Source organism: Moschus berezovskii, chromosome 17 (genome assembly GCF_049115385.1).
Source record: "Moschus berezovskii isolate FMDL1 chromosome 17, NW_MosBer_1.0, whole genome shotgun sequence".
NCBI classification, from domain to species: domain Eukaryota; kingdom Metazoa; phylum Chordata; class Mammalia; order Artiodactyla; family Moschidae; genus Moschus; species Moschus berezovskii.
Window position 1 is genome coordinate 20,517,944 of NC_142476.1, and position 13,842 is coordinate 20,531,785.

At 45.1% G+C, this 13,842-nt stretch overlaps 1 protein-coding gene across 2 annotated transcripts in view; it reads right to left on the reverse strand.

Moving 5' to 3' along the window:
• Positions 1–10,014: 10,014 nt before the first annotated feature.
• Positions 10,015–13,842, reverse strand: part of INTS7 (integrator complex subunit 7) — an 80,270-nt gene continuing 76,442 nt past the window's right edge. For both annotated transcript variants that reach the window (XM_055419040.2, XM_055419039.2), the window contains exon 20: positions 10,015–11,509. In XM_055419040.2, the coding sequence (XP_055275015.2) occupies positions 11,222–11,509 (288 nt within the window). In that variant the 3' untranslated portion in view covers positions 10,015–11,221. The remainder of the gene's footprint in view (positions 11,510–13,842) is intronic.

Consider the following 13,842-nt stretch of genomic DNA (forward strand, 5'->3'; position numbering starts at 1 on the left):
GGGAACAATAAGGTCAACAGCAGCAGCTGCGGTTATCTCACTGTTCTTTCTCCCTTCTATTTTTATAGCCAAAATGCTATCCCTTTTTATTCTCAGTATCTCAGTTTGGATGTTGAAAAATGGAACATTGGGTTGTTTTATCTTGGCATATTGCTTTAACCCTCCACTTCTCCTTAGGGCACTGCAGACCCCTCTGAGCGTTGGGAAATGTCCAAAAGAAAGGCACAAAGACGAGTATTTCACTGCATTATAAGAATGTAAGGGCAGCTCAGGGAACCTTGGGCAGGAACTCAGCTGGGCTGTTCTTTTTATATTGTCGGTACAAATAGCAAAAAAACCCCACAGTCTTGGATGACTCCTGAGGTTACTTATCACAGGTCCAGCCATCCGAAGGGAGTCTGTGGTCCAGAGCTCACAGGGTAGAAGCCATAGATGAAAGCAGATGGGGGTGGGAGGCCACAGGAAAACATGAGCTGGCAGAAACCTAATAGGTGACCCGCAGAGGAGTGAAAGCACCAGCGAGGAATTCGGCAAGACGGATCTGCCTGCCGCCGGCTCTGGAGTCAGGCTGGATCAGAGCAGTGAGAATCCATGGCCGCCTCTGCTTCCTTCCCTGGCCTGTGTCTTCCGTTGCCCCCTCTGCCCCCAGGGTCTTTCTTTCAGGCAGCTCTTTACACATGAGCTCAGTCTATGAGAAGGACAATGCGGTGGACTGCTCAAGTCTCACCTCGGTGGACTGTGGCACCTCAGCACCTTGGCCCCATGCACAGGCATGGATCAAGCCGACACATGTGACCACCACCAGCCAAAGCTTCCTCAGAGCCAGGATGCTCCCTGCCACAGTGCTTTGCATATAACGGGTACTCAATCAGACCTGCAAAGAGAAAGGCAGAGGGAGAGAAAGGGAAGGAGGGAAGAAGGTGGACAGGGAAGAAGGTGACTGGCAACAGTGAACCCCAAATCCCCCAGACCAACAACATATTCCAAATTCTGATCAACAGAAGGCTGGTGCTGGAGGAGAGTGGAGGTGTCCAGAGACAGATGAATGGTCCTTTCTTTTCTGTTTTCTTTCTAGTGAGTCTAGGCTCTGGTTCTGTCCCCTCTGCTTCAGATCAGAGCCTGAGCTGCACTCCAAGCCCCCACCAGGGCCCTGCAATGCCAGTGGGTTGTGCTCCTACCTTGACATTGCTCTCGTCTACACTCCTTGTCTCTGGGCTGAACACTGAGCCAGCAGGCGTAGTAGTCAGGATTGCCCCGTGCAGGGGTGTGAACCAGCTCTGGAGGCTAGAGGGTAGTCACGAGGGGTGGGACCATGAAGGGAGCCGTTGTCCTCATCAGTAGGGCACGGTCACATTGGCCCCTATCTGTCCACCTTTATGCCGGCCCCGAGGGCCAGGCATCCTAACTTCTCCACACAAGGCTCAACACGATACAGGACATGGGGGAGACCTGTGCCTGGCTGGAGAGGCAGCACACGCAGGGACGGACAGGGCTGTCAGTGATGCAGAGGGTGTTCAGGTGGTGGGAAAGTATGAACAAAGTCATGATGGTGAGTGTGCAAACCGAGCTCGTGGGAGGCCCAGGAAGCTAATTTTATTACAGGCCGGGATATACATGCAAGTGTGGCAAGAGGTGAGGCCTGGCTGGGCTCTCACCATGGAGAGTCTTTTCAGATATATTGACGGGCTTCCCTGGTGGCTCAGTGGTAAAAAATCTGCCTGCTAAGAAAAAGATGCGGGTTCGATCCCAGGGTGAAGATCCCCTGGAGAAGGAAATGGCAACCCACTCCAGAATTCTTGCCTGGAGAATCCCATGGACAGAGGAGCCTGGTGGGCTATAGTCCATGGGTTTGCAAAGAGTCAGACACAACTTAGAGACTGAGCACAAAGCCCGAAGAATCTGGGCTATTTAGGGAACCCAATGGGAATAAAGATTTTGGAGCAGATGGGTGAACTGGGAAGCAGTGGGAAGTAAGGATGACTCAGAGGAGGCAGAAAAGCAGGAAGTGAAAGCGATATTCCAGGAAGACTCAGGAGGCTGAGCACTAGGACGATGGAAATGGAAACGGGAGGGAGGGGACGCCGTGAAGCGGTCTCCCCTCTTCTCTTCCCTCCGGGACACACACCTCACACGAACACACGCAGACACACTCCGGAAGTGAGAGAAAACAGAACCTCTTTACCATCCCTCTCCTCTCCGCTGTCAAGCCCGCCCCGTCCCCATCCTCTCCCCCAAATTCCTCCCACTTCTCCTGTTCTGTTCCCTTGATCCCATGCTGGACAGTGGCCAGAGGCATTTGCTCAAAGGACAGAAAGAGTCATGAGAGGGTTATTTATATCTGCAGCCACGCCTGAGCCCTCTGTCTGGAGGGCGTGTGCTTCGTGGGGAGTTGGGCCACACCCAAGGTCCCCCAGGCAGAACCTTCGCACCCCCTAGGAGTCTGCCACTTGCAAGAGATCCCGCTGATGGAGTGGGACCAAAAGGTCAGACAGTTCATCCCCCTGCCTCCAGTGAGGCTGTTGGCTGGACAGGATAGTCCAAATGCTTTCTTCTTTTAGTATTTAATTATTTTCACAGTTCGTCAAGTTCTTCTTTATACCCAACCTAAACATCTTCCTGCTATTTTATCCGTAAATCTCCTAGCTTCATGTTGTGTGTTTGTGGGTGATGATAAGCTCTCGAAAACCTTGTGAGTAGGGAAGTCTGGGTCAAGTGATCAGTCGGGTGGGAAGTATCTGGTGAATTATGGGGCTTATGCCCAATAGTTGATTGGCAAGGAGTAACTCTGGATATAAGCCCATTTATTTTGAAATTGCTAAATAAGTCAGAATGACACAGAAGCCGGAGACACATCTCCAATTTTTTCCCTCCCCCAGGGCTCAAGGTTTGCGTTGATAGAGAAGCCTGACAGGTGTAAATGTCTTCAAGTCCTCCCACATGAAAAGCATAAATTCATCTTGAGTCTGAGAAATTTTAGTCCCTTTAAGTCCTCATCATCTTTAAAGCAGAAATGTTTTGAAACCTGTTTTTATAAAGCTGACGTTTCTTTCCCTGGTATTCTCAGGGCTGCCAGGCAACACTGGCCACTCCGTCATAAACGCAGAAGCCAACCAATGTTTGGTGGGCCTTCCAGCAGCTGATTTTGTCCCTGTATTATTTATTACTATTAATCTTCATAACTCTTCAACTGGTATGTATTAATCCCATTTCACAGATGAAGAAGCCACGGCTCAAAGAGCTGTTATGAGAGTCAACAGACACAGGATAGCCGGCGGCTGACGCGGGGCATGGGACAGTGGAGAGAGCTGTTTGTTCCCATTAACGGGACGTGGTAACTTTAGTCACCGTTTGTTCACGTTCATGCCAGCCCCAGGGGTCAGGCAGGAGAACATACACGAGACTGGGCTTGATCCTGGTCACAGAGGGAGGCAGAGACAGCACCAGTTCTGGCTGGAGGACTCAGGGCCAGGGTTTCTGCTGGGTCTGGGGGGTGGATGGGTTTTTCAAAGTATTGTAGTTGAGGTCAGGGAGACGGCATTTTGATTAAAGTTGTTTCCCCATGACCAAGGTTTTGGGGAGCTTTCCATCCCCTCCAACACAGAGAACTGAAGCAGGAGGTTAAGACTGCCGTGAGAGGCTTAGTTGGGATGTAAGGAAAGGCTAGTGAACTTGGAAGATGGTTAGATGCCAAGAAGACGCGCAGGCTGAGAGAGCTTTCCCAAAGTCCACACAGGAAACAGCAGTGACTCTGACCTGGATGGTCCTGTCTGAACACCTTCCTCTCCCCCTGCACTGGAGAAAATGACTGACCACCGAGGAAGCACAGGCCCATCCAGCATAATCAAGGCCAGAGTGGGTTTCCCGCCACCTCCCCTCCCACGGTCTGTGCAGAAACAAGGAGTGGCATGGCCAGGAACCCAGGGAGGTTGGCCATGATTGTATTCCCAGTTCCTGGTGCCCTGTACGTGTTCAATCAACATTTGGTGAATAAATAAAAGATCCCATCTCCAAAACTGTTCGTACCCTTGTTGGCTGTGCCTTTCGCATAGATTGGGAAATCTGAGTTCACGAACTCCGACTCAAAAGGACAAATGTTGCTGACTGAGCTGCAGGGCCCTTGTGATATCACCTGAGTTACCTTGGAGCTCAGGATGAAAGAAAAAGTGCTTTCCATCAGCTAACCTGGTTGGCGCAGACAGACGGCAGGGGAAGATGGGGCTGGGGACAGAGCCGTGAGCCCTCTCCTGTGCAAAGGGCCCTCAAGGAGATTCCAGACGCACTCATTCCCTGAGAGACAATTCAAGGCAGGGCTCAATACGCTAGGGAGCATCCCCAGGAGACACTGTAGCCACTAAGTATGGTAGAGCTGATCTTGCTTAAGTGATTCTGCGATTACAGTCATTTCTCCCTAATGCCCTGATACCTTGAAAAACGTGCTATTCAGGGGTTCACATCCTCCATCCGCTTGGCCAGAAGCAGCAGTAGTTTCTGCAACAGGAGACAGTTTTTAATTCTGAGTATAAGCTCCTGTCTCCTCGAGACTAAATATTAACTTCACACTTTAGGGGTGTATCTTTGTTCTGAAGGTTTGTTTGTTCCTCTGGCAGAATTCCAAGTAGCAGGTACCCAATTGTCTCTGATGACGTCAAAAAGAGGCTCCCTGAGGAGGAAGGGACACTGCATTCCAAGTGCTGGAAAAGGAGAAAATGCCAGGTGAAGGCGTTTCTGATTACCTCAGTGCCTGCCCATTACCGGTAAGGGAAGGTGCCACTAGAATGTCAGAACTGCATCTTTTGTGCTCTCTCTACTGCTTTTATAATGCCCTCTCCATTCTCTAAAAATAGGCCTTTTCTGTCAAATGAGTCTACAAGTTGCTTGAGCGTTCTGTCAGAGTTTTGCATTTCTCACCCCAGTTCAGGGCCTGGCATTGTCAGGATCACCCAGCAAAGTCCGCCTCTCCAGCAAGCGCTTCTACAGTAGGTTTTTCATCTACTTCTCCAGTCAAGTGGGGGAGGGGGCTGGGGAGATTTCGGAACTAACCCTCCTGATCCTAGAACCTGCTGCCTTCGTTGGGGATGGGGGTGGGGAGGGGAACGTAAGGATAGGGGACACAAGTGTTAACAATTCACTGCCATTTTGCTCGTCTCCTCGGGGTGAGATGCCACATAAACAGAAGGCATCACTGGCCTTGCTGCTTCCAGTGGGGTGGGACAGGGTGAGAGCGGTGGACATGGAGGCAGCCCAGCTGACTGTCACCTTCCATGATCTCGGGATACAGGAAAATTAAACAGACACCTTCTCATAACTCCTCAGTCTAACTCAGTTCTATTTTACTTGTCACAGTCTTCTAAAAATTTTTCTTTAAAATACAAATAATCTGCAAATTGTTGTTTAGTCTCTAAGTTATGTTGGACTTTCTGCAATTTCATGGACTGTAGCCTGCCAGGCTCCTCTGTCCATAGGATTCTCCAGGCAAGAATAGTGGAGTGGGTTGCCATGCCTTCCTCCAGGGGATCTTCCTCACCCAGGGATGGAACCCGCATCTCCTGCACTGGCAGGAGACTCTACCACTGGGCCACCAGGGAAGCTGCAAATAAGCTTCACAAAAACCCACAAACGAAATCTCCAGAGAAAACCAAAAGGTAGAAAGTGTTTCTTTTCTGCTTATAATCTGACTTTGAGGCACTGGGTAGATGTTCATCTTCCTGATTATTTCACTTTATATTATCTCATCTTTATAATTTTACTAAAAAAGTTATCTGGAAACAACAATAAAAATATTTTTAGTCTCAGCCTGCCAGCTAAGTAGCAGTAGACAAAAGCTAGACTCATAGTCATGATCTGTAAAGAAAACAGTCCCCAAAATCATTCTACCAAGGCTGGACCTAAATAATAAGCAAAGAGGGCAATTACTGCAAAACAAACATGAGTGTGCAGGAGAGAACTGGGAGCGATGAGCGAGTAAACAGGATAAGGGAAAGATACAGACCGAAAAAAGGTTTTGCAAATATGGATTTGGAAAAAAAATAAATTCCCATTCAGCATTCTCAACTGTAATGTGAACATCAGTGATTCCATATCTTGGTACGTTAAGGAAAAAAAGCCTCGACTTTACTTAAATTTCAGTGACAACGAAATAGCAATTTGCTCATAGAATGAGTAGACTGGGAGACACAGTGGCTGTCCACAGGACAGTGGACTGATGCTAGTTAAGCCAGTAAAACACACACACAGCCCAGGTCGTGGTGTTCTTGCACAAGAAATGCAAAGGAAGGCCATAACTTGGAGTGCTGTCGGTCGGAAATCTAAGCCCATTCACCAGACTTTTGGACTTTTCGGTACTCCCATCATACTTTTAATGTTGATGACTGATAAAGGCTAAATTCAAGGGCACATTATAGAAAACAGGGCTGGGTGGCTGAGCAACACAGTGTTATCAGAAGCAAAGCAAACACACAAACCCTCAATGCCTTTCTCGTCATCCATACTCTTCCACTTTGCAAAAGCTTTGGTTCATCAAAGAATCCCAACGTAGACACTGCATCCAGAAACCTTGTTTTTCAGTCGCTCAGTTGTGTCCAACTCTTTGTGACCCCACGGCCTGCAGCACCCCAGGCTTCCTTCACCATCCTTCACCATCTCCCGGAGCTTGCTCAAACTCATGTCCATTGAGTCGGTCATTTCTTCCCTTACTACTCTTGCACTGTCCAATTCTAAAGGCAGTAGCCACATGAGGCTATTTAACTGAATTAAAAGTAATAAATTATTCAGTTACTCTAGGCTTATTTTAGATGCTCAACAGCTCTATGTGGCTAGTGACTGTATTGGATAGGGCAGACCTGGCACACTTCCATCATCACAGAAAGTTCTGCAGGACGGCACTGTATATGCTCTGTACACCCAGGGACAGGGTCTCCTTATTCTTGATATACTACTGGCATATATCAACAGAGAAAGATCAAGTAACCTACCCAAGGATCCACGGCAAGTGAGTCTTAAGAATTTAAACTGGTATCTCTGGGACCCTACACTGAGGATCTTATTTGGCTTAGGGTAAGGGTTAGGGTTAGCCTCCAGTTGCAAACTACCCGCTACGCTGGTTGGTTTGAGCAAGAAAGTCACATCACAATATCTCCCAGTTTAAGCTGGACTACAATAGTACTTTAATTTCTAAATAACCTATATACTGTTGCTATCACCATTGAAGACAATCAGTATGGTTGGAAAGTACGTCATAATTCTTTTTATATACTTTTAATATGTAAAAATTTTCTTCCTTTTTCTGGGTTTCATTGCATGGTTTATAGGACCCTAGTTCCCCAAACAGGCCCATGGCACTAAAAGCACAGAGCCCTAACCACTGGATTGCTAGAGAATTCCCTTTCTTTAAATATTTTAATAGTACTTAACAGCACTGTAGTAGACAAAGATAGTAGATTGTCCCTTGGACAGCAAGGAGCTCAAACCAGTCAGTCCTATAGGAAATCAACCCTAAATAGTCACTGAAAGGACTGATGCTGAAGCCAAAGCTCCAACACTTTGGCCACCAAATTTGAGGAGCCAACTCACTGGAAAAGACCCTGGTGCTGGCAAAGACTGGAGGTAAAAGGAGCAGTGGGCAGGAGAGGATGAGATGGTTGAATAGCATCATCGACTCAATGAACTTGAGTTTGCGCAAACTCTGAGAGCGAAGGACAGGGAAGCCTGCCATGCTGCAGTCCATGGGGTCACAAAGAGTCAGATGCAACCCAGCGACGGAACAAGTAAATAGAAATTTCATTTTGTTTAGGCCAACATTATTTTGTTCTTCATCAATGTACCCGAATTGAATATGAGGGAAGACAGCTTAAAACATTTTTACTAGCAGAGGAAATGTAACTTTAACTTTGAATAAATAAAATACTAAAGAAACAAACCTAGACAATGTAATAAAAAGCAGAGACATTACTTTGCCAACAAAGGTCTGTATAGTCAAAGCTATGGTTTTTCCAGTGGTCATGGATGGATGTGAGAACTGGACTAGAAAGAAGGCTGAGTGCTGAAGAATTGATGCTTTTGAACGGTGGTATTGGAGAAGACTCTTGAGAGTCCCTTGGACTGCAAGGAGATCCAACCAGTCCATCCTAAAGGAGATCAGTCCTGGGTGTTCACTGGAAGGACTGATGCTGAAGCTGAAGCTCCAGTACTTTGGAACCTGATATGGAAAACTGATTAATTGGAAAAGACCCTGATGCTGAATAAAGAAGGAGGAGGAAAAGGCAGGAGGAGAAGAGGAAGACAGAGGACGAGATGGTTGGATGGCATCACTGACTCAATGGACATGAGTTTGAGCGAGCTCTGGGAGACCGTGAAAACCAGGGAAGCCTGGCGTGCTGCAGTCCACGGGGTCACAGTGTTGGACATGACTGAGTAACTGAACAACATATCTGCTTACTATGTGCGAAGCACACACTAACGCTTTATATATGTTCATTTTGTACTTAAAAAATATATATATTTTTGTACTTTGGCCATGTGGTGCGTGTAGCATGTGGCATGGTTCCCTGACCAGGTATTGGAACCCTGATCTCCGCAGTAAAAGCGCTTAATCCTAACACTAGACCACCAGGGAACCCCCTAATTCTGTATTAACTTATTCCTCACACCTAACCCGTAAAGCATTATTGTGTTTCCCAATTTGGGGAAAAAGGAAACCGAGGTACAGAGAGATTGAGTAGCTTGTCTGAGGCTACCAATTTCGATAAGAGAATTTGGAACTAGACGGATTGGCTCTAGAGGTTGGGCTCTTAGCCACCAGGTTACATTGCAAAGTCACTAAACACTGAGAAAAATCAGTCCTGCCTTCCTAGACCAGTTGGTCAGTGCCCTATGTTACTCTTATCAGGGAACATGTTCACTTCGTAACCAGCATGTTTATCTTTCCAAAATTTTCTGCATCTTTCCTTGAGTATTCTTTTTCATTTATTTGTGTAGTGTTGAAATTATAAACAGTTTGCTTTCACCTTAAATAACTGTTTAACAGTTGATGCCAAAAATGCAGTAGATATTATACCAAAAATAAAACCAAAGTGTCCCAAATCTGATTCTAACAGACATAAAATAGCCTCTTTTTTTGCTTCAGTTCAGTTCAGTTCAGTTCAGTCGCTCAGTACAGTTACTTTTTACTCCAAACTACTTAAATTTGTTTTTATTTTAGTAATTCCTTTCCAATTGTGCCAGCAACCCTATAGTACACCAAATCAATGTGTTTATAACTACAGTTATCAAAAGACTATCTGTCAAGAACATAAAATACAGGAATTGGGCGAATTGGTTTACAAAATTTGCTTCTTTTCTGGACAATTCTGCCTTGAAATGGTATCAGAAACCTGAAATTAATACTGTAAAGCTTCATTCTGAAAATAGCCACTTTAAAAAAAAATAAAGATTTTCCCCAATTTAAGGAACGCTTTTTGGTTTTCAGTCTTTTAGACAACTAAACTCTAGACTGGAGTCAAGAGGTCCCCTCTAATCCAGTCATTTTACAGGCAAGGACACTGAAGATGAGAGAAATGACATGACTTGCCCAGGCCACTGGGCTAATGCACCAGAGCTCACAGGGCAACCCAGGCTCTCCCACACCGGGCAGAAGGGCGAGCGGTCCCGCACCCACCCCCCTCTCTCTTCCGGCAAGTCTCCCAGGCGTGCGTTCCAAGGTGCTGTCACACCTGTGCACCGTGTACATCTGGGCTGCATCTAAAGCACATCACGCACATTGGACATGGTGGATTTACACACGTTTTATGACAACGCCTAGGCCACCGGTAGAAGTGCTGTGCTGGGACAACCGCTCATGAAGCCAAGAGATCTTAGAGGGACACGAGTTACCTGCCAATCAGTTCCACCAGCTCCACGTACCTCCCACCCCACGCACATTACACAAACACACAAATCCCATAAATTCATTCTTTCCTTTAAACTCTACCCCTCCTTTAAGCCAACATCAACTTTAAAGAGAAAAAGGCAAAACGAGCAAAGAAATTGAGAGATTTATTTAAAAAGAAAACTTCCAGGAATGTGCCCTGCGCTTCATCTTAGGAGCAGCTTCTGGCCCAAGTGCCCATATCAGCAATGTCTGCAATCTTGTGATCCCTGATGTCTAGAAATCATGATCCCAAAGCACTGAATGATCCCAAATCAGGAAGGAACAGTTAAATGACATCTAGGACACCGTGCTCAGACAAGAAAGTCTGTTATTATTACTTTTATAATGGTTTTCAACCAGTATTGAAACAGAAAAAAAGGGGTTTTCTGGCCTAACCAGAAAACATCTATTCCCTGAGCATTCCAAGTCACTGAGGTTGTATTATAAAGAGACTGCTGTTTCTAGACGATCAAGTCTAGCATTACCTAACTTGCCAAGAAGAACTTAAACCAATCAAAGGAAAGGATCTGCCCTCCTAACTTAAAATATTAAGATACTAAATGTGGGTAATTCTTTCACTCTAAGAAACAAACAAAAAGTCTGTATTATATATAATCACACACATATTAGAAAAATCATGATTAATTTCCAATCTTTCTATGTAATTGTTAGCTGCTGTTTGGGTCAAATACTAAAACAATAAATAAGATTGCTTTAGCAGGGAAAAGATGGGTAAATAGTTGAAATAATACGGCAGGATGTTTCAATTCTGCCAGACCGGCCACGCTCAGAAGCCACAAGACCAGATGTTTCAGGGGACACTTTCAACTCCAACCAACTATGGGAGGACTGTTTCTATACCCTGGGTAAACCCAGTACCTATTGATCAGAACTAGGATTTCCCAAGGCCCAGCTCAGAATGTCAGGCAGCAAGTGATCTATTTTGGTAGAAAAGCAGTCAAATTTACTAATTCAATGATCCCAATATATGACTTTTCCTGAAAGGAAAATAAAAGGCTCAGCCACAATAAAAGCAATCATAGCAAAACAATAGGAGTGTTAAAGATGAGCTGGAAGGGCCTGGTGGGAGAAGTCAGGAAAAAATAAAAATCTTTCTGGTTAGGACCCCAATTATTTCTCAAACTAAATTTTTAAGAAAAAAAAAAAAAATTTTTTTTTCAGAATGTCACATTACAGAAACTGATGAATAAATGGATTCCGCATTCTAATGTTCGTATCTTAATCCATAAGAAAAAGCAAACTATCTTCACCCAACTGATCCGTCCCTGGGAAGTCTGCAGAACATCAGCTGCGAGGCTAAAACCGCGTATAGGCATTTCGCTGCTGCTGCTGTTGCAGTGGCTGCTGGGCCTGCTGCTGCTGTAGGCGAATCTGCTGGGAGTAAGGGTCCTCCAGGGATTTCACAAATATGGTAGTTCGCGGACCAGTCTTCCACATGATACCGTTGGCGTCTTTCACCGAAGATTCCACCGTAATGTTGTGCGTACCAAGGATGGCGAAGTTCAACAGAAATTGAGTACTGAAGTAGTCGTTATGAGGCTCAACCCTCTGCTCCATCTCATTGGTCACATTGTCAATGGGCATCTGGAATGAAAAAACTGTTAAATGACAGCAAGAGCTGACATGTATAGAGGGGCATGCTGTGAGCCAGCCCTCGTGATAAAAGAGTACTGTTTAACCCTTGCAAACAACCAAGAGATAGGTATTAATATTACTCCTTGCTTCCTGAATGAGGAAACTGAGGCAGGGAGGCTGAGTAACTTCTCCAAGGTCACACAGCTCATGAGTGGGGCAGCTGGCATCTGAGCCCAGGCAGGCTAACTCCAGGGCCTCCACACTTCATCATCAGGCGATACTGCTTCCTCACTGTCCTTGAGTAGAAGGAGCTGCCTCTACCTTCTCACGCTGGCCCGTCTGTTTTGTGACGGAGTTCAGAACATGCCACCCCAAGTAGGCCACTGAGGCAGAGTTAAGGGTACTTGAAAAACAACAGATACAGAAAGGACTTTCTAATCTGCCCCACACACTCCTTTTTTTAACCTAAGACACACATCAAATTCTCCATGGGAAAGGTAACATCCCTGCACGAGGAACAGAAGACCATCCTCAGCACAGAGCCTGGGAATCACTGAAACGGAGCTGCACGAACTGACCTCTGAAGAAATGCTCGCCTTCCTCTGGACTCCCGGCACCGTCCCAAGAAATCGCCTAGCCTCACAGCTCCTTAACTCACTGCTTCTAGCCCCAAACCCCTCTGGCTTGTCATTCTGTCAAAAATATATTGTTTCTGTGGCTAAAAAAAGGCATTTCAGTTTTCTGTCCCGGTCATTTCTTTGGGTCTTCATTCTTCTGTGAAGACGCCCATGTATGTTTAAAATGCTAGTAAAACCGGAGTGCTTTTCTCCTGTTAATCTGCCTTCATGTCAATTCAATCTTAGGCCCAGCTGGAGACCCTGAGGGTAGAAGAGAAAGTTCTCTTTCCCTTACACTTGCTTAGATTAACCCCAACCCAATTTCCATCTTTCTTTACCCTGTGAAGAGATACTCTAAAGAAAGAGGATGTAACCATCTTTCAGGGAGTTTAAAATCTAGAAGACAGAAGAACAACATAATGCTGAGTAAATATATAGTTTCCCTCCAAATCCTAGCTAGTAGTGATTCTTTCCTCCTTTAACAAATTGACTCTGTTTTTGTTTTTTTGGTGTGGACCATTTTTTAAGTCGTTAATTTGTTACAATATTGCTTCTGTTTTATGTTTTGGGCCCTAAGATATGTGAGATCTTAGCTCCCTGACTAGGGATCGAACCCGTACCCGCTGCTTTACAATGTGAAGTCTTAACTACTGGACTCCTAGGGAAAGATCCAACAAATCAGTGTCTTGTTCAGACTGTCAGTATGATATATTATGAAACACATTGATTATTACATTATGAACACACTGGTTCACTTATTTAGCTAAATATTCAAACCTCTGTCCTTCATAGAACAGAGTAACACCTGTGGATGTACCCTTATCTGTACCCAAGATAAAGTATGTCAAGAGTGACACTAATTCTAAGAATGCAAATAGAGGTAATCAGAATGAATATTTGACCTGATTGCTCTATGTTTCTGTTGTATGATTAATTACATAAATATGCCCTGAATCTTTGGGTCTCTGGAGGCAGTTATCATGAGGTCAGTTTTCCAAAGACACTGATGTTAAATTAATGAAATGAAGCTGCCAACCAATTCAAGTTCTCAGAGTTATCTGTAAGTCCTTTTTGTTTTTTATTTGCACATTCAAATTCTGTAGGATGTTTATTTCCCTAAAGAATATGCCCACCAAACAAGAACTTCCTTAAAAGGACCCGAAATAGGCCTATGAGGCAACCTGATCCCTCTAAATGGATGATGCATTTTAAGCTGCAAACTCACAAGTAACATTACAAAGCAATCATGTACCACCTGGCTTGTTAATATCAGCTTCTTGACTTTCAGCAATGTCTCTTGAGAGGAAAGTCAACAATGAAAAAACACCTCGATTTAAATGTATGTTTTTTTAAAAACAGAAATCACCACTGTTCTTTCAAATTCAAAATGAGCAGAGAGCTGCAGACAAGAATAAGCTAACTATGTAAATTCTCGTTATGATCTTCTGTGAGTGACGACAGAGAGCACTGCAACATAAGAAAATTGTACTAAAAACACAATAAATGATTTTTTCCTTATTCACCACGTATCTACTGAGTGGCCACATAAGGTGCCACGCTTTATGCCATGGAAGTCAAGAGAGGGACGGAATGAAGACGGAGCCTTCTCAGGGTGGGCACAGAGCCCCCAGAAAGAGAGCCACCAAAGTAGGAGAGCAGTGATGACTTACACTAGACCTTCCCTTGGCGGTTCAGCCTGAAACCACCAAAGGGAATAAAAGGCTC